This window comes from Gymnoscopelus braueri (genome assembly GCF_963280865.1).
Source record: "Gymnoscopelus braueri genome assembly, chromosome: 7".
Classification (NCBI taxonomy): domain Eukaryota; kingdom Metazoa; phylum Chordata; class Actinopteri; order Myctophiformes; family Myctophidae; genus Gymnoscopelus; species Gymnoscopelus braueri.
The window spans coordinates 16,321,075-16,345,616 of NC_137608.1; the positions used below are offsets into that span (position 1 = coordinate 16,321,075).

Genomic DNA, 24,542 nt, shown 5'->3' on the forward strand with positions numbered 1-24,542 from the left:
TCCCAACAAACAATTAAACATCTATTGTTTAAAGATTATATTCCAGTTCAACTTTAGACCTTTCTTTTCTTTATTTGGCATGCAGTTGGGTTTATCTTAATGTGAATTCCTATAAGACAGACATCTCTTGTTACTACATCTCTTGACACCTCAGTGTCACTGAAGACTAAGCTTCAAACCTCCCAAAACAAACTGATTCGGCTACTCCTCGGATTGGGGCCCATGACCCACCTTTCTCCCACCCATTTTGCCAGCCTAGGCTGGCTCAGGGTGGAAGACAGGGTTAAACAACTAAAAATGGGACTGGCCTTCAAAATTGTAAATGCAAATTTGCCCGATATGCCCCCTATTCCCGCATATCTGAGTAAATACCTCCAAAAGGTTAGCGACACCCACAGTCACAATACCAGAGGGAGCGTTAACAACAATTTGGTACCACCCACCCATAAAACAAACATGGGCAAATTCTTCTTCTACAGCACTGCCACCCAGGATTGGAATAGTCTAACTCCATCCCTCAAAAAATGCAGTTCGCTGGGCTCATTTAAAAGAGCCTTAAAAAATCACCTTTCAGGAGGCCAAAGGAGGAGGTAGTACCATTTTCCCGTTAGACAGCAGACCCTCCCCCCCCTGTCCTTGTACATATATATATATATTTTTCCCCTCTTTTTTTTTTTTTTTTGTTGTGTTAAATGTAACTGTGCTGTTTTACATTTTTTGCCTAATAAAATATTCAATCAATCAATCAATCAATCAATCAAAACTATTACATTGAGTACAGTTGGTGCTCAAATGGCTTAATTGGTGCAAATTACTGTAAAGTTTTATTCAGTGGTGGAAAGTAACTAAGTACATTCACTTAAGTAGCCTACTTGTGTACACCTTTAAGGTACTTTTACTTAGTGGAGTATTTCCAATTTGTTATACTTTTACTTTTACTCCACTACATCTCAGAATCTAATATTGTACTTTTTACTCCACTACAATTATTTGACAGCTTTAGTTACTAGTTACTTTGCAGAGTAAGATTATTATCACAAAACATACATTAAACCCTTCAGTCCTATATATATATTTCGGCCATTTGAAAATAGCAGATCCACAAGCTCACAATGTGTCCTGAGGAGATGCATTGTGAGCTTGTAGATCGGCTATTTTCTAAAGATTTTTTTATTCATTTTGAACTTGTGAAATGGGACAATACTGCATAATGAGTACTTTTACTTTTGGTAGCTACTTACTTTAAGTATATTTTGATGCCGAATTGCCAATACTTTTGTACTTTGTCTTTTACTCAAGTAATTTTTTCAAATACAGGACTTCTACTTGTAACAGAGTATATCTACATAGCAGTATTGATATTTTTACTTAAGTAAAACACTTCTTCTATCACTGTTCGTTGGTGTAAATCACCCTAAAGTTTTATTGCAGGCATTTTATTGCGCAGCACATCATAGCATATAGCCTAATCCAGTCGCTGTTTACAGCCTGACGTCAGCACGTCCTTGCGTGGCCCGCTCAAGATCCCCCACCAGTATCCTACGTCGCAAACCAAGATGAAAACACACGAATCGGGGGCAATGCAATTCTTGTCTGAAAAGGTCGGAGCTTTGGAGAAAAGGCAACACAGCCCTAATTTAGACGGTTATACTGCCTGCCGCTGCCCTTAAACGATGCTTGCCGTTTTTAGACGCAGCTTCCAGTTTACGAGAAGGAGGAGGAGGCTGTGACCGACGGAGAGGGAATAATAATAATAACGGGACAGAAGAAGGAACCCCGTTAGGTGGTTGGTTCACTTGGTTGGACCTGGTGGTAAACAATAACAAACGCCCGTTTAATCTTGACATTGTGTCGGACAACACATGAACAGGCTAGCTGGGTTTATTATTGCCAGCCAGGCTGCACAGCCGAGGAAAAAGCAAGGTGGTGCAGGAGATGGAGAAACGACACCGTTAAATAGAATAAGAGAAGGAGAGGGAGAGCTGGTCGGCGGAGAGAGAGAGAGAGAGAGAGAGAAACCCACGGGTAACGTTTCAACATTGTTGATAAACACTGTGATGCTGTGATAGTCTGCAGACGCACCGCAGTGCATCCAACTCCATAATAACAAGACGTGTCGACGTAGATCGGTTTGGTGCATACAAACACACAAGACTGTTGTGTTTTGGTCACTCTCTCACCACCAACCAAGACCAATCTCGTCCTGCTAAAATTATAAAATGTCCTTCACAATGGAGGATAATCTGGAGTCGGGCTGGGTGGCCGTTCGGCCGAACGCGTTCGAGGAGAAGGAGAAGCACAAGTTCGTGTTCATCGTGGCGTGGAACGAGGTGGAGGGCAAGTGTGCCGTTACATGTCACAACAGGACCGTGCAGAGGAGAAGCATGGGGAGAGACTCAGTGTTGTTGTTGATGGAGCAGGAGGAGGAGGAGGAGGGTAAAACAAAATGGCCCAAAACAAGTCCCGTCAGAGATAAAGCTGCACTACTGGGAAGTCCTGGTGGGAAGGGAGCCGCGGTTAGAGGCGTCAGCCCTAAAGCCCCCAAATCTCCCTCAAAGACAACCCCAGCGAGCCCTGCTGCCAAATCTCCGGCCGGATCAGCATCCCCTGTCAGCCCCGATATGGAGGTTTTGGAGCCGCTCAAAGACGACTCGCTTTCAATCGACACCCTGGACCTGGAGGAGGCAGACAGGCTGTCCAGGGAGGACTGCAGCTGGGCCGGACTCTTCTCCTTCCAGGACCTCCGGGCGGTCCACCTGCAACTCTGCTCGGTCAACTCCGACCTGGAGCCGTGCCTGCCGGTCTTCCCGGAGGAACCCGGCGGCGGGTCCGGGTCCGGGGGCATGTGGACCGTTCTGTTCGGCTCCACCGAGGTGTCCGAGACCGAGATGGACGAGTTGTGCTACAAGTTGCAGCTGTACCTGGGCCATGCCCTCGACACCTGCGGCTGGAAGATCCTGTCCCAGGTGCTGTTCACGGAGAACGAGGACCCCGAGGAGTACTACGAGAGCCTGAGTGAGCTGAGGCAGTCTGGGTACGAGGAGGCCCTGGGTCGTGCGAAGAAACACCTGCATGAGGTAAGGGCTGCTTCATCACCTGGGCTGCCTGCATCCTGCAATGCCGTACTTAAAAAATAATAATATATATATATATATATTTAGCTTTTTCTGCCTTTATTTGATAGTACACCGTAGTTTGACAGGAAGTGGGGAGATAGAGATGGGGAGTGACAGCAGCAAAGGTCGTTCGGATCGGGACTCGAACCCGTGACACACTGTGTGGCTAGGCTGCCTAGTACCCGGACCGCTACGCCAGCTGTCTGGGCCCTGCATTGCCCTTCTAATAATAATAGACCAGGGGTCTTCAACGTTTTTCAGGCCAAGGACCCCTGAGAGAGAGCTGAAGCAGGGACATAGATAGCTAGGTTGATAAACTTGGACCACAATGGAATCACTTTTAGCATTATTGTATAACTAACTGTACAATTGTACTTTTTGCAAACTGTTAATCAATCAATCAAACATGCTATCATCAGTGTTGTGTCAATTTAAAGTTTTTTGTTTGTTTGTTTACATATAATATTTTCAATTAAAGGTAGGGTAAGTGATTTTCTTTGGTTAAAATAAGTGTTAAATAGCTCTATATTCTGATAGTACTCATTGCTATAGAGTGTTTGTTCAGTAAAAGGAGTGTCCTTGTCTCTCCAGCTCTTTATAAAACAGAAATGCATTTTCGTTTCAGTTTCAGTTTCATTTCCAATTTTATCAGGATGGAGAACTCAATCAGGATATAGATTAAACAAGTGAAATTGGAAGTGATGACACTAAGAAATGAGCAGACAAATTTGGAACTGGAACACTATAAAAATGAAGCTTAAAAATTGGTACTTTCTCCGGATTGGCTGAGATTTTGACACCTACCGGAAAATGTATTTTCTGTTTATTAAAGAGCTGGAGAGACGGGGAGACTCCTGTTACTGAACAAACACTCTATAGCAATGATTACTATCATTAACCTTTCAACAAAATACTCTTTGTTTTAACCCAAAAATATCACTTACCCTACCTTTAATTCGTTGGATTCATGTGTATTTTCAGACAGTTAACCTTTTAACCCTCAATATTAGTCAACTTGACCTTTGTCTCCCTCCTCTCTACACCAACTTTCAGAAATTAGCTCTAGAAGCTCACAACACCTCGCAGAGTTGCAACGCAGGCGTTGTGCGCTGCAGATCTGCTATTTTCGGTTTATATTCCCCATCACACAAAGATTAGCTTGACCCCCTGTAGTTACTTTGAGGACCCCCTAGGGGTTGAAGACCAATGAACTAGACCAAATTGAGGCTGCAGTGCAAGCTTAATTTGGTCTAATGTAGCTGAACAGGTTCCTATAGTTTATAAGGCATTTAATGATGTCAGACAAATAATAGAATACAACACAACAGACTAGAGCTTTGTTGACTGGTTGTTTTGTGTTACCTATAGGGTAACAAGTTACAATAAACAAAAGCTCATTCATTGAAAGTTGTTGGGTTTAAAGCTGCAAACCGGAACTTATTTGAATGAACGTTATTTTAAGCAAGCTGTATTGCAGAGAATATTATAGACCCCTTAACAGACGACGTCACACTGATAAGAACCAGTATGCGTGCAACCAGTAGGCGCGCAATGAAATCCATTCTATCAGGTCTCGCTAGGACACGCCTCACTAGCCAAGAGGGGGTTGGGGTGTGCTGAAACCAGCGCACCCCAAAACAACAGGTTAGGAATTGATTGCATGAAACAATCACCTGTGCATCCAGTCTCAATGTTAGTAAACAAATAATTGGTCTATATGTAGGCATTCATTAGCTGCAGTGGTTGAAGGTGGTGTCCTTACTCTTCCATTGAGATATTTAGACCCTGGTGTTGGGTGGGATATCTACTGGTTGACAAAAATCCCTGCCTTAAATAAGCTCAATTCAAGTGGGGACTCCCACTGTGGTAGAAATGTGGTCTCTGACAGAAGGGAGAGAGAGACCCACCCAGGTTCAAATCCCAGGGAGGACAAACTTTTGTATTGACATTATGTTAGGAGAAGAGCTCAGATCATAGGCCTACTAAAATATTATTGTGGTACGCAATAGTGCAGGGGTCTTCAACGTTCTTTTCAGGCCAAGGACACCCTAGCTGAGAGAAAGATGAAGCAGGGACCCCCCCTACATATTGTATATAATGTGTATTTTCAGACATTTAATCACTTAAACTGTCAACACTTAGTAAACTTGACCTTTCACTCTGCACTTGGTCTGTTCTTCTTTCCATCCACACCAAACAAACCTCTTTGCTGAAATGTGAGCTAAAGTTCTCATCAGAATAGGGATGCTAGGGTTCAAGTGGTTAATGCAAAGAAAAAAGATCCTATCACACAAAGATTTGGCGGCCCCCTGTAGTAACTCCGAGGACCCCCTAGCCTAGGGGTCCCGGACCCCCTGTTGAAACCCCTGCAATAGTGAATAGACGAGGGATACCACCGCGCCTCAGCCAAAACAAGGCAGGTCTGGTGCGCCACAGGAACGGGACATACAGCAGCAAAGAAGGAGAGGACACTGGAGCAGCTCGGACATTTAAGCCTTTTTTATTTAAAAAAAAAGCAACAGTGAGCTCCCTTTCATTTCAACACTTCTTTTTGAAAGGGTTTTGTGATGGGAATATAAAGGAGCCTTAAAGGAGTAGTTCACCCAAAAAATGACTTATTTTCTATCAATTACACACACCCCATGAAGCCTTGAATTCATGGAGATTGTTTTGTTTTTGTCGCATTCCTGAGCCAATAATTTGATGACCAGCGGAGTAAACTGAGTCTACTACTGACCGATGACCCGGTCATCAAATTATTGGTACATAAAAGCAATACAAAAAAAAAATACATTCAATGGCCATAGGTTAATTGCCCTCAGACTGAGCTGAAGGCCATGGAGAAGAGGTGGGGTTTTAGGGTGGATTTAAACATTTCAATAGTGGAGCTGGACTGTGCAGTGGAAGATTGTTCCAGAGTGTGGGGGCAATAACAGAAAAGGCCCGGTCACCTTTAGTTTTAAGGCTTGTTGGGGGAATGGCAAGGAGCATTTGGGAAGATGACCTAAGTACCCTGGGGGCAGGAGGTGCAGAAACCAGATCAGAGATATACTGTGGCGCGAGGCCATCACTCTCACTCCCACAGTGGGAAAGACACAGACAGTGTTTGACATCCAGCTAATTACCCACTGTTGACAGGAAAGCTTTGTCCATTAACTAATGATGCATTCTTGTCCACAATCACAATCAGACACTTAACCCTGGTGTCCCCGGAACATTTTCAACATTTTTCAAACATGCAAAAAGGAAGAAAGAAATGATGATTTTGTTTTCTCTCTCACCTTTGTTTTTTCCTCTCTCCGCACGTTTTTGTGAGGTTAGGGTTAGGGTTAGGTCTAGGTATATTTTTGAGAGGTTAGGGTTAGGGTTAGGGTTAGGTTTAGGCATAGTTGTGTCAACATGCGATGTCGCCATGGCGTCCCGTCATGTCAAAACTCGATGTTTCAGGGATACTGACAGAGCAGCAAAATGTGCCGCCTTGCGAGTGAGAACGGGTTGGACTGTAAGAGTTGCATAAAGTTCACTACCATTCTAAGCGAAGTGATGGAGCTGTCAGTTTTGGTGCCGGTGGCGGTGTGGCTGTTTGACGTCTCGACGTGTGTCGGCTACTCCACTTCAGTCGCGCATGTGTGACTGTACCCTAAAAGCTGAACTTTTCTCAACGGTACCACGCCACTTTTTGCTGGCTCCGCCTCCTCGGCAGCGGCTGCCGGACGCTCCTCGCCACAGACAATGCATAGTAACATAATGCTTTATTTTATCAGAACGTGGAATACGGCTGCTGGTGTGAATTCGGTGTAGACACCACATCCATTCAGACAGTAGACTATACATAAGTCACGAAGCAGATGGCAAGTGTCTGTGTAGGTCTACTGGGTCTAAAGTATCAGAGTTATAGTTCTACACAGTACTAGTTGTGGGTATAGAGAGATGCACATCAGCAATGAAACGTGAGAGTCATTTAGACCTTGCTTAATCCCACTACCTCAGAGGAATTTGTAATTTGAACCAATTCTGCCAGCAATATTGTTGTGTCAGCGTGTCTGCTGCTTGCACAGCTGAGATAGGTCAGAGGCGAATACACACACATACGCTCTGCACACACAGAAACACACTGAATGACATTTATTACATTTTCTGAAACCTTGGGACATTTCGGGGAGATGATATGAAATCATTAGCATTTAAATATGCATTCCAAGAAAAGTCTAATTTATGTTGTAGTTTTTCTTTTAAGAAAAAGAAAGTTGCCTCTGGGACTTTAATTAAATGACAAAACATTGATGATAACTAAAATAAAAGTAAAATGAATAATATAAATCAGAACACCCCTCCTTTAGATTTCAGGGGTGATTTGTCATTGCACAAAGCACTTTTAACCGTGGACCGTGTACATTGGGGATGCTGACCAGGTGCTTTTTATGTGCAGTTTTTCTCACCGAATCTGTCCAAATGATGTGCCGAGTCATCTCCTTATTGGAGAGCAGAGGTAGTGAAGGTATTGGCAAGGCTGACAGACTGACAGGATGCCATCATGACTCTGCAAACTGGCAACATTTTCTCATGACCTGGTGAAGATGTATTGACTTCGAAATGTTTGTCACGTTATTTGCCTGCGCCCTATAAATAAAAAAAGCTTGTGTCATTTTAGATGTCTCTGGCTATTCAAAAATAGCAGATATACAAGCTCATAGCATGGCACCAAGTGGCACGCTATGAGCTTGTAGATCTGCTATTTTGGGGGGAAAGAATCTTGAAAATGTGTGCAAATCTTTTTTAACTCAAATCTTTGCTTCTGTATGAAATATTTTGAGATGAGGGGGTCCGCAGACAAATACATAATCACATTGGGTGGTCCTTGACATGAAAAAACTTTGAGAACCATTGATGTCATAGCAACATAAGTTTTTTCAAAAAGACAGTTTTTTATTTAGAAGACATTTGTAGAATCCCCCAGAAGCAAAGATTTGAGTAGAAAATGTTGGCTTTAAAAAACATATATATTCAAAGATTTGCACAAATGTTCATGATTTTTCACAAAAAATTGCAGATCTACAAGCTCATTGCGCAGAACTTGAGCATGTATATCTGCTATTTTTGAATACCCCAAAGTATGAAATAATGGTTATAGCAAAAAATCTAAAATGACACGGTATGCGTTCCCGTATTGAATGTGTTAATTGTCCGAGTTTGCGCCAGATGCTTCCTTCTTCTTCCTGGCAACATTTTAAATTAATGTGAATTAATCGCACAAAATAAACGTTCCCAGTGTGTTCCCAACGGACCTTACAACTGTATCACCATTTATGGTCTTAAAGGGGTAGTTCACCCCCAAAATAACTTTTTTTCTATTGATTACTGACCATCTGGAGCCTTGAATTCATAGATATTTTTTTGTTTTTGTCACATTCCTAAGCCAATAATTTGATTATAATAAATGTGTCCCCATTGATTCCGGTAGGAGGGCTAAATTTATTATAATCAAATAATAAAGGAAGGAATGCGACAAAAACTAATAAATATCCATGAATTCAAGGCTCCATGGGGTGAGTAATCAATAGAAAAAAAGTTATTTGGGGGGTGAACTATCCCTTTAAGTGGTTAATAGCAGATGAAAAGTCAGATTTGTAATTCTCTCTCTGTTTAAGTCTATGTCAACCTTTTCTGCATCAGGGCCCACTTGAAAATCTCAAAAGTGTTTGCGGCCCACCCATCAACGGAAACGAACACTTTTGTGGGCCCGTGCATTTTCAGATCATGAATCAATGTTATATTATCAAAAAAGTCTTAGTGTTTTGCCAATTATTAGGGGGCCCACTTGCAATATCCTCACAGCCCACCAGTGGACCCCGGCCTACAGGTTGAGAACCACTGGTCTATGGCTCTGTCATCTCTAATCCCCCCTCTCATTGACATCGATGACACCTGAGGTCCCAATGCCAGATGGGATATTTGGGAGGAATGATTGGTCTGGATGAGGTTTTGAATCATTTATTAAAAGGCCCTATCTATGTCACGGTCACACCACAGCACTTTAGATGTACCTGAAAGAACAAAAACATTAAGTGACTGGAGTGTGCCAGCAGGTGACCGGATAGCGCATCAACCACATAATTGCAACATCCTCAGTTGGAGACCTGCAGCAGGTTTGAATATTCCCAACATCAACACCTTAACACAGAACAAACGCACTGCAGAAGTACCTGCAGGCACAGCTCAGTTTACACTCACACTCACGCACACGCACACGCACACACACACACACACACACACACACACACACACACACACACACACACACACACACACACACACACACACAATGGAGGCCACGATTGATTAACTGCTCTTAATATAAACTCACATTATATTGATATTCACCACATCTCATATTCTTCTACTAATCAATGATGCAGTATTAATGTTAATGTAGCACAGAGCCATAGAGCCAAGGGCTTCATCTGAGACATACAGAGAGAGAGAGAGAGAGACAGTGAGAGAGAGAGAGAGAGAGAGAGAATGATGGAGATAGAGAAAGAGGGAGCGATAGAGAGGGAATGAAAGGTAGAGATGGAGATAAACCGCAAAAGCACAATTATTTGATATGCATCTTTTCTTAGCTAGTTTTAAAGTTTTTTTTACATAATATATTTGATTGCACAGTTGCAATGTGACATCTCTGTCGGTTGACATTTTTAATTGTTCATACAGTTTTTGTAAAATGTACAAATGTCCCATTCCAATAAATCTCCACGGAATTCAATTGAATTGTTTTGCCCTTACAATACATTAGGTAGAGTCAGTATAGCTTAGCAGACAGCTAACAAGTGCTCCCAATAAAGCTCCTTAGACAGTGGCTTTAGTTTAAGCTCTTTACTGGTGGTCACTGTTAATTATAAAAGTAAAAAAGAAAATGAGCAAAATGAGCACATGTTGTAGCTGTAGTTACTTACATTCAATGAATTCGACTTAAACAAACACTTTAGGACAGATCTTAACAAAGGTAATTGACTGATTGATTGAATACTTTATTAGTCAGAAATGTAAACAGCACGAGGTACAGTCAGACATGAATGCTAAAAAGATACCACAAAAAATACTATTTTGCTCCCTGTTTGTTCTCGCCCGTCCGTCCGTCCGTCCGCCACCCTTTTCACATTGTCCTGTTTTTATCACGCAAATCATGAACGCAGCGTGCGATTGCCGTGAAACGTGAAACACATTTCCACTAGGCCAAGGAAGAAATGCCACCCTAAATCTTTAAAATCAGCCTCATGGTGGTGCTATAACTGGCCGATTCACGTTCTTACCTATAATTGCACCTATCGGCGTGACATTTTGCACGCACACTCCCTAGAGGCCAAGGAAAAACCTCTGAGGCCAAGGAAAAACCTCTGCCCTGCATTTTTCACATCTGCCTTTTATAGCATCACCAGGAGGCAGATTTTTGCAAAGCATCCTGATTGGCTAAGATTGCCATGTAAAGTTTGCAGCAGTGGCTCGTTTTGAACAAAATGCCTCAAACATGGATGACTTATGACATGGGCGACGCATACTGATTACAAACGGTCGGACAAGCGATCATAATGGATATACATTTTCTGTGACCAGTTGAAAAGGTAAAAAAAGCGTGCATTTTTGGCAAGAGATGGTATATTCACATGCTGTTAGAAGGCAAGGGGGCCGTCGCAGCTGGAATATTTTTTCTCTGGCCGACGCACGTGTGTTTACAAACGGACAAGCGATCATAATGAATATACATTTTCTGTGACCAGTTGAGAGGTAAAAAATACGACAATTGCTGGCAGTGGGCAAACTGGCAGTGAATGAGTTAACTCACCTGGTGAGCCTGACCAGGTGTTGAACATTACCAATTTGTCTAAGATACTTACCTACATACCAGATACATACAAGGCCTAAAGGTGGCAGTAAACCACACACACAAACGTAGACAGCACATGAATTGAATTGAATTGAATGGAAAAAGAGCAAGACAAAGACAGAGCGAAAGAGAGAGACATAGTGTGTGTGTGCGTGTGTGTGTGCGTGTGTGCGTGTGTGCGTGCGTGCGTGCGTGCGTGCGTGTGCGTGCTTGTGCGCACGTGCGATGTGCGTGTATGCACTTTTGCAAGAATTAGAGCATGTGATAGAGAGATAGGGAGGGAGGGAGAGAGAGAAAGTCTGCATGAGCGTGAGACAGAGAAGGTGTGTGTATATGAGAGAGAGAGAGAGAGAGAGAGAGAGAGAGAGAGAGAGAGAGAGAGAGGGCGAGAGGCAGATAGAGCATTTGCCCGGTCTAGAGAGTGAGAGAGTGCCCAGGTCTATCTTTTGTAATGTGCTATGTTTATATGAGGTCTCGTCTTGCCAAGGCGTTTCCTTCCCTGCTCTGTTTTTGGCAGAGAATGCCCCCCACCACACACACACACACACACACACACACACACACACACACACACACACACACACACACACACACACACACACACACACACACACACACACACACACACACACATAGGTCTTGCTTGCATGCACCACTGTGAGAAAGGGAGAATGAGACAGATAGGGACAGATACAGGAAGCTGTGGTTTTTTGTCCTACCCATTAAAACAACCCTCCTGAGCAGAACTATCAAACAGCGAAGCTGTCAGTCCTACTGAGAACTCTTCAACCATCAGTCCTGCATGCTGAGCACTCTCCAACCAACCCAGGATAATCTGGGCCAATTTTTTACAATCAGCGTCAGGCACTGGAGGCAGGATTTACAGTTGGCTCAAAAATGTCTTCCTCCTCCTGCAGTACCCTGTGGCTCGACTGGTTTATATGCTGACTGTATGGTTTCATCCTCTGAATCCATTCATGTTGCTAGGAGACAAGCCAAAACTCTTCCGGTCAACTGTTGGTTGGTTAATATTATCTTAGCATAGGCTAACTACGTCAGCTATCATCATTCAGCTTAGCGTAATGTTAGATAGCGATAACAGGTTAGCGACAGAGAAGAAACCCACAAGATAAACTTACCCCCAGTATTGTTTTTTCCCTCAACTTAATAATGACTGGAGATTATAGCTGGCTAGCTACACACACAGACCCACTGTTCTAACCACTGCATTGAAGAGCCATTTAATGGCTGTTTGTTTGGGTTCTCAGTGCTGTGAGTCTGTGAGGATATTGATTCTCTCTTCAGCAGTAGCCCAGCTGTGGAGAGACATGCTTCTCTGTGACTTACAGTACTGTGCACGCACACATAAAGGATTTGTGCTAGTTTCCCCAACCATTCGGTGTGTGTGTGTGTGTGTGTGTGTGTGTGTGTGTGTGTGTGTGTGTGTGTGTGTGTGTGTGTGTGTGTGTGTGTGTGTGTGTGTGTGTGTGTGTGTGTGTGTGTGTGTGTGTGTGTGTGTGTGTGTGTGTGTGTGCGTGCGTGCGTGCGTGCGTGCGTGCGTGCGTGCATGTCAGAGAAGAGTGTACAGGGAAAGTACATGGCACACTGCCCATTATGTATGCTGTCTTGGGAATCGTCAGCATATGGTGTTGCTTTTAGACATGAGCTCATCGGTCTGTGGTCTTTTCTTTTACAACATGATTCTTTAGGCGTTTCTTTTTTTCTTAGAGCAGTGAAGAGAGGCAGGGAATCCTAAATATGACCTGGTTCAAACAGGGCTTTGGTCTGTCCACATGACCAGGGGTACACAGTACTCAGACTAGCTAGAGCTGTGCAGACATTTGGCCGTCTTTTATGTTTGTTACATGTCAGACTGGGAAATGTGATATGTGACTAGGGATGCAACTAATCGAACTAATAGTGTGTGTGTGTGTGTGTGTGTGTGTGTGTGTGTGTGTGTGTGTGTGTGTGTGTGTGTGTGTGCCTCCTCTGTGTGTTAAGCATGTGCAGCAGTTGTATCTGGTTTGCCCTTATAATGTAACCTTCTTCTGATCAATGTTTGGATCTATCATGTATTGCGCTTTTTGTGCAGATCGAAATAAAATAATTAAAATTTGTGTGTGTGTGTGCGCGAGCGCGCGTGTGTGTGTGTGTGTGTTGTAGCTGCTGGAGAAGCACCGTGCCATGGAAAGCATGGTGGAGCTGTTGGAGGTTTATGAAGAGGAGGATGCAGCGTATTTAGACCTGCTGGAGGCTTCGACACAACTCTACCAGTTTTTACTGCAACCATTCAGAGACATGAGGGAACTGGCCATGCTGTGCAGACAACAGATCAAGGTAACACACACTCACACACACACGCACGCACGCACGCACACACACGCGCGCGCGCACGCACGCTCACACACGCACGCACGCACGCACGCACGCACGCACGCACGCACGCACGCACGCACGCACGCACACACACACACACACACACACACACACACACACACACACACGCATTTGAAAGGATGTAGTCTATAAGAAGCATGAATGTCAGTCAGTCATGCATCAGGGGATGAACATTGAGATAATTATGTTATATCTGGAGGGCACAGAAAATCCCCGCCCACTGTTTTCAATGAAACTTGCGCCAGAAGTATCTCTCACCTTCCGGTGAGAGATATCATGGGCCCATAAGCAGGCACATTAGTGTACTTTATGCGTCTATGTCACAAACTACCTCCACGCGCAAGCCCGTGAGTCAAGCCCATTATTGAGCCTGTTTTGGTGGTTCATGTTTTGGGCCCAAACATGCAGTACCAGCATTGGCCACTTGTCAACCTTTGCTTCAACCAGCCATCCTGGTCCTAGGGGCTTAAGTACTGTACTTAAGTACAATTTTAGGTACTTTTACTTCTACTGCACTACATTTCCAATATTGTACTTTTACTCCACTACAATTATTTAAAAACTTTAGTTACTAGTTACTTTGTAGATTTTGATTATTATTACAAAACATACATTACCCACTTCAGCCCTATCTACAAGCTCACAATGCATCACGATGCGACGCATTGTGAGCTTGTAGATCGGCTATTTTCAAAAGATTTGAAATTGTGAAATGGGACATTCTACATAATGGGTACTTTCTACTTTTGGTACTTTAAGTACATTTTGATACCAAGATATAGAAGACTTGTCTCTGTGCTCTTTTATGGCGGTTTTGCGGTCATGCGGTCTCTGAAATGGTTAAGGTTCATCCTCCAGTGAGCATGGAAGTGTACAGCAAATTATATGGACATCCAGCCGGTATTTTCTTTTTTAAAGATTTATTTTGGGGCTTTTATGCCTTTATTGACAGGAAATGGGGAGAGAGAGATGGGGAGTGACATGCAGCGAAGGCCGTCAGGATCGGCACGCAAACCCACGACACGCTGTCAGGCTACACTGAGCCTAGGTGCATAGGTCCGGCCAGCAGTTTTTGAGTCTTGTTGGGGACCAAAGTGTTGGATGGACCGAACAACCAACTAAACGACCATCATCTCCATCCTCAGAGCCGTTAGCGGGGCTAAATAGACAGCAGATTACGTCAATTTACTAAAGCAGGATAGTGAAAGCAAGGAGTTTCCAATATCTTGCTTAAAAAATTAGACCCACTGATAATGGTTTGACTTGGATAAAGGCAGAAAACATGGCTTCAGATCTCTGCCAGGAGGCATTCTCCACAACTATAATGACAACTATAGTGGCAAACGATATCGTTGTGATCACAGTGTGATTTGATGAATGAATGAAACGCTGACAGCCAATCAATATCTGTCCTGCTTTAGACGCCACATTCAACACATTGACCAGTTCCGGTCCATAATTCTAGGACGTGTAACCCATAGCCTAGAGGGACGATTGCACTGCAATTATTTATTCACAAAAATGACATAGTAGTTGTTGATCGTTTTGAAACACTAACATATTCTGGAATTGAGGTCCTTGGCCGGTTGGCAGTGTGGCTAAGAAATATGACACTGATCAGCCTAGTAGTTTGCAGATTAGCACACACAAATACACAGGGCTGATTGCAAAATCTCTGCCTGGCGGACATAATGAATGAAAGAGAAGACAGCAGGTCTAGTATGAGGCATTCATCCTAATGTTTTATTGTGTCAGCATGCAGGTGGGACACAAAACACACCAACATGGAAATACTGGAAATACAAGTGGTGGTCAGAGGAAGTTCTCATGCCCCTTAAAATAGGTTCTGCCTGTGTGCGTGTGCGTGTGCGTGTGCGTGTGCGTGTGCGTGCGCGTGTGCGTACGCGTACGTGTACATGTACATTTGTGTGAATTTCTGTAGCTCTTCTGTCCAACCCCTCTGAGAACAATGAGATATTCGTCATGAGAGGAAGAGAGGCTGGCTGGTGGGTGAACAGAGTTTGTTGAACTATTGCAGGACTGATAGCAGTGTTATATTTAGCTCATTGACTCATCAATAACAGACATCTCTACGTCACAGTACAGCAAGACATGTGCACTCTGGAATAAGTGTGTGGACACAACATACAGTAATACTGACATGCGCGTGTGTGCACACACACACACACACACACACACACACACACACACACACACACACACACACACACACACACACACACACACACACACACACACACACATCCTTGTAGCACCAGCTTGGCTTCATCCCTTTGTGTGTTAGTTTTACCAATGCGAGGTTGAGTGACACACTGTGAGCCAGAATGGATCCTAGTGGATCTCCTGTTTCCTGCAGTCTCACAGAGACATGAATAAGTCATGCTGTGTCTCTGGGCCTATAGGTTTACTGATGGGGACCAGGATGAGCAGGCACGTAGTAGAGAGGAAAAGTACAGTTAAAGGCGCAAAGCATACCATAGTTGTTTTGGATTTTAAATACCTTCCAGTGCGGACATTGTTTTCTATTCTTTTCAGTACAGTATGAAAATCAACTTGTGGTCGTTTGAAACTTGTTCGAGGTAATACAACACGCGGTGCCTGTTATGTTGCCTTCAATTCGGTCAAAGTGACGTTATTGTTGCATGGTATTGTGGTCGAAAGCACAGACTGATTCGAAAAGTTCACCAGAAAATCGTCCCTGGAGATTGTTTTATGAATTAAATACAAACCTCCATCCATGGTTTGTTTTCATGGTGATGTGAATATTTGCCAGAGAAGCAGAGAATTTAAGGTGGGTTTATCCTGACTTGACTGTGTGTGTGTGTGTGTGTGTGTGTGTGTGTGTGTATAGTGTCACTGTCAGACTCACAGACTCGAACAGCAGGAGAGAGTAAAGCAGATGTCTGCTGCTAGTGGGTCAAAGTTGACAGTCAGCTCTTTTTACTCTTTGCCACCAACATTCTGTTGCACTGCCATTACACTTTGTTGTTATAACTTTGCTGTGACAGATTTGATCTATGACGTGAGTCACTTTACTTTTGCCAACCAGAAAAACCACAGGTCCCACCGAGATTTGAACTCGGATCGCAGGATTCAGAGTCCTGAGTGCTAACCATTACACCATGGAACCTCATGTTTACTCTGTGAAGGGGGTGGGGTTTGAAACCTCTATTTGCAAGCTTGTAACCATGCAGCTTTTCTAGCTCTTGGCTTCCTCCCAATTTCCTCCTTCCTGCTAGTTTGTTGTTGTTTTATCGATCCATTATTTCCCCTGACTGTTCATTTCATTCTCACCTTTATACAGTACAATTACCTACAGTAACACAGCACTGTTTTTTTTTACCAATCAATATTAGATAACTTATATGTATTGTACTAAACAAATAGAGCTGCATCTCCAGTGTACTGTACCTACAACCATCTGTAGGCTGTAGGATTTTAGTTATTGACAACAATATCACAATGTTTTGGTAATACTTATTATAATAGTTTGAATACATTATGATAATCTTATAATGTATTATAATCACTGTTATAATGCATTATAGTGGGATTATAAGTCACTATAAATGGTCATTATGTGCTTTAAGTAAAGTAATTACATTTCTGAAGGTTTTGGCAGAAACAACTGTGTGTTGATCCTCGCCAATAGAAAAAAAGTCCAGCAATTATGATACTTGACCTTATGAGTTATTATAAGAGGCCTTATAATGTGTTATGATTGCATTATGAGTACATTATGATTGCTTATACCTATAATTACACAGTGTTATAAGCAGATGATGCCTTACAAGTAAGCTTATAATGCATTATAGACAAGGGATGCATAGCAAGTGTTACATAGCATGGCTTCTAGCTTCTGCACAAATTGAAGGATCCAAGTATATCTGGTAAAATCTTGTTTATCTTAAGTATAGCTTGAGTCCAGAGGGCTATCCGTCACACCATGGACCCGTGCATGAGCATAGAGGAGCAGTGGTGTAAAGTAACTAAGTACATGTACTCAAGTACTGTACTTAAGTAAAAATTTGAGGCATTTTTACTGGAGTATTTCCACTTTTCGGTACTTTTACTTCTACTCCACTACATCTCTTTTACTCCCTACAATTATTTGAAAGTTACTAGTTACTTTGTAGATTTTGATTATTATTACAAAACATACATTAACCACTTCACTCCTACAGTATAGACATTTTGGCCATTTGAAAATAGCCGATCTACAAGCTTGTAGATCGGCTATTTTCAAATGATTTTCATACATTTTATACATTTGAAACTTGTGAAATGGGACATTCTGCACAATGAGTACTTTTACTTTTGATACTTTAAGTACATTTTGATACCAATACTTTTGTACCCTTACTCAAGTACATTTTTAATTCTGGACTTCTACTTGTAACAGAGTATTTCTACATTGCAGTATTGTTACTTTTACTGAAGTAAAACGCTTTTAGTACTTTTTCCACCACTGCAGAGGAGTGGCTTCCTGTTAACATAATATTCAGTGAATATTATTCAGCCGTCACACAGCATTGTAAAGGAAACAGTGTTCAGCTGTCCAGCTGTCACTGATTGCTAAACACACTCGGGCACTGGTCTCCTACACGCACCGAAAAATGGCAGATTTACAAACCTGGAGTAACATCTAAATATGGTGAAGGGGCATTTAGTTACTATGGCCCATTTCTGTACCTGACATTTGCTACTACAACTGGGTCATCTTTTAAAAAGCAGGCGAAAGACCTTATTTCCCCAGGCCTTTGGTCTGGTCAGTAAAGTTGTGCGTGCGTGCGTGCGTGCGTGTGTGTGTGTGTGTGTGTGTGTGTGTGTGTGTGTGTGTGTGTGTGTGTGTGTGTGTGTGTGTGTGTGTGTGTGTGTGTGTGCGTGCGTGCGTGCGTGCGTGCGTGCGTGCGTGCGTGCGTGCGTGCGTGCGTGCGTGGGTGCGTGCGTGCGTGCGTGTGCATGTATGAAGCAATAGTGAAGCAATGCTGTGTAGTACAGTGAACAGAGGTCTGTTGAGGTAACCTGAGGGTATCTAAGATGCTGTTACTGTTTAACTTTGCTTGTTGTGTTTTCTCCCTTTGTGAAGTCAAGGCATGGATGCCCCCTGCTGGATAAAAAACACTTAAAGAGGTGGTGCCATGTTTTTGCACTTTTTCTGTTTTCCATGTGTCTATGAGGTTGATAGAACTTCATTAAGCCCCCCGGTGGTGTTTTTATGGTGTTTTATGTCTTCTCTGACTATTTGGAGTTTCTTCCTGGAGGCTGAAACCTTGAGGGTCAAACGTGCCAATAGAGAAACAGCGCTTTAGTGACATCACAAAGCCCACACCCTCCCCCTCATTATCATAACACAACAGGTGTGGGCATGAGGAGGAGGAGGGACTAGGACAGGTGGGTGGTGCTAAGGTGGTGGAGGAGGTGCTAAGGTGAGAACCAGGTATACTTAATGCACTGGTGGGTGTGTCTACATAAAAACAACATTTTAACACTTACTGTACACTTTTTTTTTGTTGAAAAAAATCCTTACATAATAATAATACCTTCAGATCAGGTTTTAGGGTTGAAAAATATCATGGCACTCCATCTTTAAAGCTGTTTTATGTCGTTTATGTTTTATGTCTTGCAACTATGTAGAACTACAATGAAGTAGTTGTAATGTCAATAAATAACTTTATTGACATTGAGAACTAGCCGGTGTCTTACCTGACACGTCTAAATATCTGAGAAATAACATTTAACTCAGTAAAATAAGTCCCGGATTGTACTTTCATTTTCTTTCATAAATGTTAACTTTCAGGGAGCATCCAGAAGGACAGTTAATATAAGATAATAAAACTTATTGGCCACACATGAGTGTGTGTGTGTGTGTGTGTGTGTGTGTGTGTGTGTGTGTGTGTGTGTGTGTGTGTGTGTGTGTGTGTGTGTGTGTGTGTGTGTGTGTGTGTGTGTGTGTGTGCGTGTGTGTGTGTGGTTATTATATATATATATACAAAACATACATTAACCACTTCAGCCCTACATACATTTCGGCCATTTAAAAATAGCAGATCTACAAGCTCATAATGTGTTGCATCGCGACACATTGTGAACTTGTAGATCGGCTATTTTCAAAAGATTTTTATACATTTGAAAACTTGAAATGGGACATTCTGCATAATGAGTACTTTTACTTTTGGTACTTTAAGTACATTTTGATGCCAATACTTTTGTACTTTCACTCAAGTACATTTTGAATTCCAGAAAACACAAGCAGACACAAGCACACAAGCAGACTTGTAACAGAGTACTTCTATTTTGCCGCATCGATACTTTTACTTAAGTAAAGAATGTGAGTACTTTTTGTGTGTGTGTGTGTGTGTGTGTGTGTGTGTGTGTGTGTGTGTGTGTGTGTGTGTGTGTGTGTGTGTGTGTGTGTGGTTGTGTGTGTGTGCGTGTGTGTGTGTGTGTGTGTGTGTGTGTGTGTGTGTGTGTGTGTGTGTGTGTGTGTGGTTGTGTGTGTGTGTGTGTGTGTGTGTGTGTGTGTGTGTGTGTGTGTGTGTGTGTGGTTGTGTGTGTGTGTGTGTGTGTGTGTGTGTGTGTGTGTGTGTGTGTGTGTGTGTGTGAGTACTTTTTGTGTGTGTGTGTGTGTGTGTGTGTGTGTGTGTGTGTGTGTGTGTGTGTGTGTGTGTGTGTGGTTGTGTGTGTGTGTGTGTGTGTGTGTGCGTGTTACAGTAGTGAATCGGTGCTGTGTGTAATGTGAACTGAGGTCTGTTGAGGTAGCGTGGGTCGGGGTCACGTAAGGATGCTGTTACTGTTTAACTTTGTCTGCTTGTGTTTTTTTTTCTATTGTGAAGTGAAGTTAAGTCTCGGATGCTCCCTGCTGGCCAGATGAATAATTAATAGTCAAAACGAGCTTCTGAGCTGATAGATCTTCTATTTTCTGTGAATGTGTCTTTTTTTTCTGCAAAACGTTCGCCTATTATGACATTTTTATTTTGACCTTTATTTTACCAGGAAGTCTCATTGAGATCCCGAATCTCTGTCATCCTCAGACATCCCCAGAATAGGGATGCCTAGGGTTCATGTGGTTAAAATGGGAGATCCAGGCTAAAACCATAAAGTATATGGAAATCAAAGCATGATGTCATCAGGTGAAAATTCCATTGAAGTATACTGGGAAGGGTTTCTACTGGGAAAAGTACAAAGGTGTAGCCATTTAAGTCAGAATAGACCCTTTTGAGAGGGTTGCCAAAATGAGACCCCCCACCCCACCCCACCCCACCCCCCCCCACACACACACACACACACACACACACACACACACACACACACACACACACACACACACACACACATTGGGCACAAATGGTCATGTGACAATGACTGTCAAATAGGGTTTTGACACTTCATACGGTTTCTCTGTCATTTCCATTTCGGCCAGGGCCTATTTCTTACAAAAAATACATACACAGTACAGTGTATCATGAACGCAACATCCAATCATACCCAATATGGAATGGAATGTTTAGAGTGCACCTCCAAACCGCTTTCACGTTGGCCCAATAGTGCGCGTCACAAACGAGAACAGTTGTACCATCTTTTGTACAAACTCTATGTCCCCACATCGTGTCCTGTCTCCTGACAGCTGCACCCTACCAACTGATACAGCTCTGGGGTAGCTAGGCAACCCGGCCTGGACGATATCTGTGCTCAGAGGAGCGCACTTTTCTAGTTAATTCACGCAACTCTCTTAGAACAGATTATGTTGTTGATTCAATGTTACAACCAGATTACAAGAGAAAAAAAACAAGGTTTTCTAGTGCACAGAGACTAGTTAGGGCATGGCAAAGGAAGGCAGTTTTATTTGTTTAGGAGTGGTCCTTGATTAGTTGATAAGGAGGTGAGGAGAAAGGAGACCTTGTATACAGACGTGTCCATCCAAAGGTCAGCGTCCCCGATTATGTGATGTGAACTTTAACCCCCCAGAGGGTCCCATAAGACACTGTAAAACGAGTGTCACCTTTTAACCACTTATAAAGCAAAATTACACTTTGGTAGAGATTTTGGTTGCGTAGTTACTTTCCCATGAAGGGTTTCTAAATAGACCCTTTTACAGGTCTCTATAACTGAGAGTTATGGGGGTCATTGAAATTAAACTGCTCTAGAGGTCTGTTACTAAATGTTGTTGGATGTACAACAGTATCAGTCTACCAGATTGTTGTGAATCATTATGAGGTGTGAGGACAGCCCTGTAGTTTGCTTAGTCATGCTGACGGACATTGGACAGACTGTGTGTGTGTGTGTGTGCATGTGTGCATGTGTGCGTGTGTGCGTGTGTGTGTGTGTGTGTGTGTGTGTGTGTGTGTGTGTGTGTGTGTGTGCGCGTGTGTGCGTGCGCACGTGCGCATGTGCTACTACTTGTATTATTGTTATTGCCGTGATTATCTCACATTTTTTGGGCGGTGAAACCGCCCCTATAAGTGAGGTTTGGAAATTTGTACAATTATCCTGCGCTGTGATTGGCCAAAAAGTACCCCGCCTAACCCTGCACCGACTGTGATTGGCCAGTGTCGCTGGGCTCATTCAAAACTGCCCTAAAAACCCATCTTTCTGGAGGCCGAAAGAGGAGCTAGTACCAGTTTCCCTGTAGACAGACGACCCCCCCCCCCTCCTCTTTTTGTATTTCCTCATGCTTTTTTTGTATATAATTTTTTATTTTTCCATGCTTCCCCCCCCCCTTTCTTTTTGTACATATATTTTTAAATGCTTTTTTTGTACATAGTGGTACTTTTTCTGTATTATCTGTATTTTCATGTTGATTTTTGAACTGTTTGGTTGCTACTATATATGTCTATGAAATTAACTCAAGGACCCCAACGGAAACAAGTCCGCAAGGACTTTTTTGGCCGGACCTTTTAGACAAAAGCATTATAAATGTAACTGTGTTGTTTTACATTCTTTTGCCTAATAAAAATTTCAATCAATCAATCAATCAAGTCACGTGACACATGTGCATAGCCCTATATAAGAAACCATAACTTTAAAAAAAACCATAAATTGGTTTTTTTAAAGTTATGGTTTCGTCCATCATAAAGAGTGTTTCAATAAATGTATTTATCTTTTGTACATGATTGGTTGACTCCATTCAGTATTGTGATTAGCTAGCAAGACACCGTCCACTTCACACAGGGTGTGATTTTTACTGTTATTGCTGCTATTGTTGCTTTAGCTTGTATCTCTCTCCCTCTCCCTCCCTCTGATTGATTGATTGATTGAATACGCGCATACAAACGTACACGAGGGTGTACACACGTGTGTGCACACCCATCCATTTATAAACAAACAGCACAGGATCAGTTGCTCATGAGGATGATCACAACTGTCATCTGTGTGTGCTTAGTCCCCCATTCTTGTCTTACACTGTCTATGGACGACCCAGCTATATTATTTATAAAAATGTATGAAAATTCATCCAGAGTGTTTTCTTTATCACGTTTAAACCATCAAAGTCTACCATACCAGCCCTGACAAAAAATGATATAAATTTGTATTTTAAAACAAAATGTGTATTGTGGACGCCAGAGAGTTAATAATTGTGGTGCATTTTGACTCTGCTGGGAAATGCAATTGCTAATATTTTGGCATGTCATTATAGGCAAAGGTTTTCAACAATTAAAAAATACATTTTTCACTTTAGCCCAGTCATACTTTAAACTAGGTGCTTCATTTAAACTTTAACCACATGAGCTAAGTAGCAGATCTATAAGACAACTAAGTTGCCCTTTTTTATAGTTTTTGAAATATTAATTTTTTTAGAACTGTAATTTTACTCTGGAAGTCAATGGATGACGTCACACGAGCGAAGGCCTGCTCAGTGTCGAGTATGTACTGATTATTTTAGAGTGTCTGCTCTGAGATTGGCAAAAACGTGTTTAGTTAGAACACAATCGTAAGATGAAGACGTATATAATGAGGATGGAATATGGAAAATCGGACAGATCTGTGTTGATCACATGACTATAGAGATACTGTGTACAGTACCGATTTGCATGACGTTTGGATAAAATCTGTAGGAGTAAATGGGTTTCGCACAAATCGGCCTCCTTGTGGCGCTATAACAGGGCTATGTGAAAAATTTGGGGCAGAGGTTCTGAATTGGCATCCAGGGAGTGTGTGTGCACAGTTTCTGAGCGAGCGGGCCAACGGTGTCGGGAGATTAGCCGCTCGCAGACAGACGGACACACGGACGGACACACACACGGACGGACGGACAGGGGGTAAAACATACTCTCGCCATGCCTTTCGGCCTGGCGGAGACAATAAAACTGACATAGGGATTTAAACTTTAAACTATTAAAGAAAATATCCTCAACCTCACGTCACATTACTGTCTTTCCAGATCTCCATGGAGAATGACTACCTGGGGCCCAGGCGGATAGAATCTCTGAAAAAGGAGGATTCTGACTGGCAGAAAAAGGCCCAGGAGGCGGTGCTAAACATCCAGGCGTTCACTGTTAAATACTTTGAGATCACAGCCAAGGCACAGAAAGGTATGATGTCACTATGCGAAGTTATTAAAAAGTCTGAAGATGTGCTATTCATAATTCAGAAATGTCAAAGACCATTCACAATACTTTAGTTCATTCAGAAACACACGCAAGTACGCAAGTACGCACGCACGCACGCACGCACGCACGCACGCACGCACGCACGCACGCACGCACGCACACACACACACACACACACACACACACACACACACACACACACATACATACATACATTCATACTGGCAGCGCTATATTGCAGCAGGATATTGATCTGATGTGAGATGTGAAAAACAAGGACAAAGTATTGATAATTTAGTTACTCTACAATGCTGGCCTACTAAAACTGCTGTCTGCTGCTCTACAATGCAATGTTTGGTATTGATTGTGTCTATGAACTAGTGTTAACTGCATGGCTAATGAAGTGTTACTGATTTCTGATAAACATAAGAAATAACGTATGAAAGGATCAGACGAGATGAGACTCCTACATCTGCCGTGTGACATTAAGAGGACCTTTGTAGGGGGGGTGGTAAATTTGAATTGATTGATTGAATACTTTATTAAGAGTTTGCAAAGACAAGCACAGGGAGGTAG

At 42.6% G+C, this 24,542-nt stretch overlaps 1 protein-coding gene across 2 annotated transcripts in view; it reads left to right on the forward strand.

Moving 5' to 3' along the window:
• Nucleotides 1-1,571: 1,571 nt before the first annotated feature.
• LOC308088406 (junction-mediating and -regulatory protein-like) overlaps nucleotides 1,572-24,542 on the forward strand; it is a 30,591-nt gene continuing 7,620 nt past the window's right edge. For both annotated transcript variants that reach the window (XM_080432852.1, XM_080432853.1), the window contains exons 1-3: nucleotides 1,572-3,077; nucleotides 13,162-13,335; nucleotides 23,798-23,948. In XM_080432852.1, the coding sequence (XP_080288978.1) occupies nucleotides 2,220-3,077; nucleotides 13,162-13,335; nucleotides 23,798-23,948 (1,183 nt within the window). In that variant the 5' untranslated portion in view covers nucleotides 1,572-2,219. The remainder of the gene's footprint in view (nucleotides 3,078-13,161; nucleotides 13,336-23,797; nucleotides 23,949-24,542) is intronic.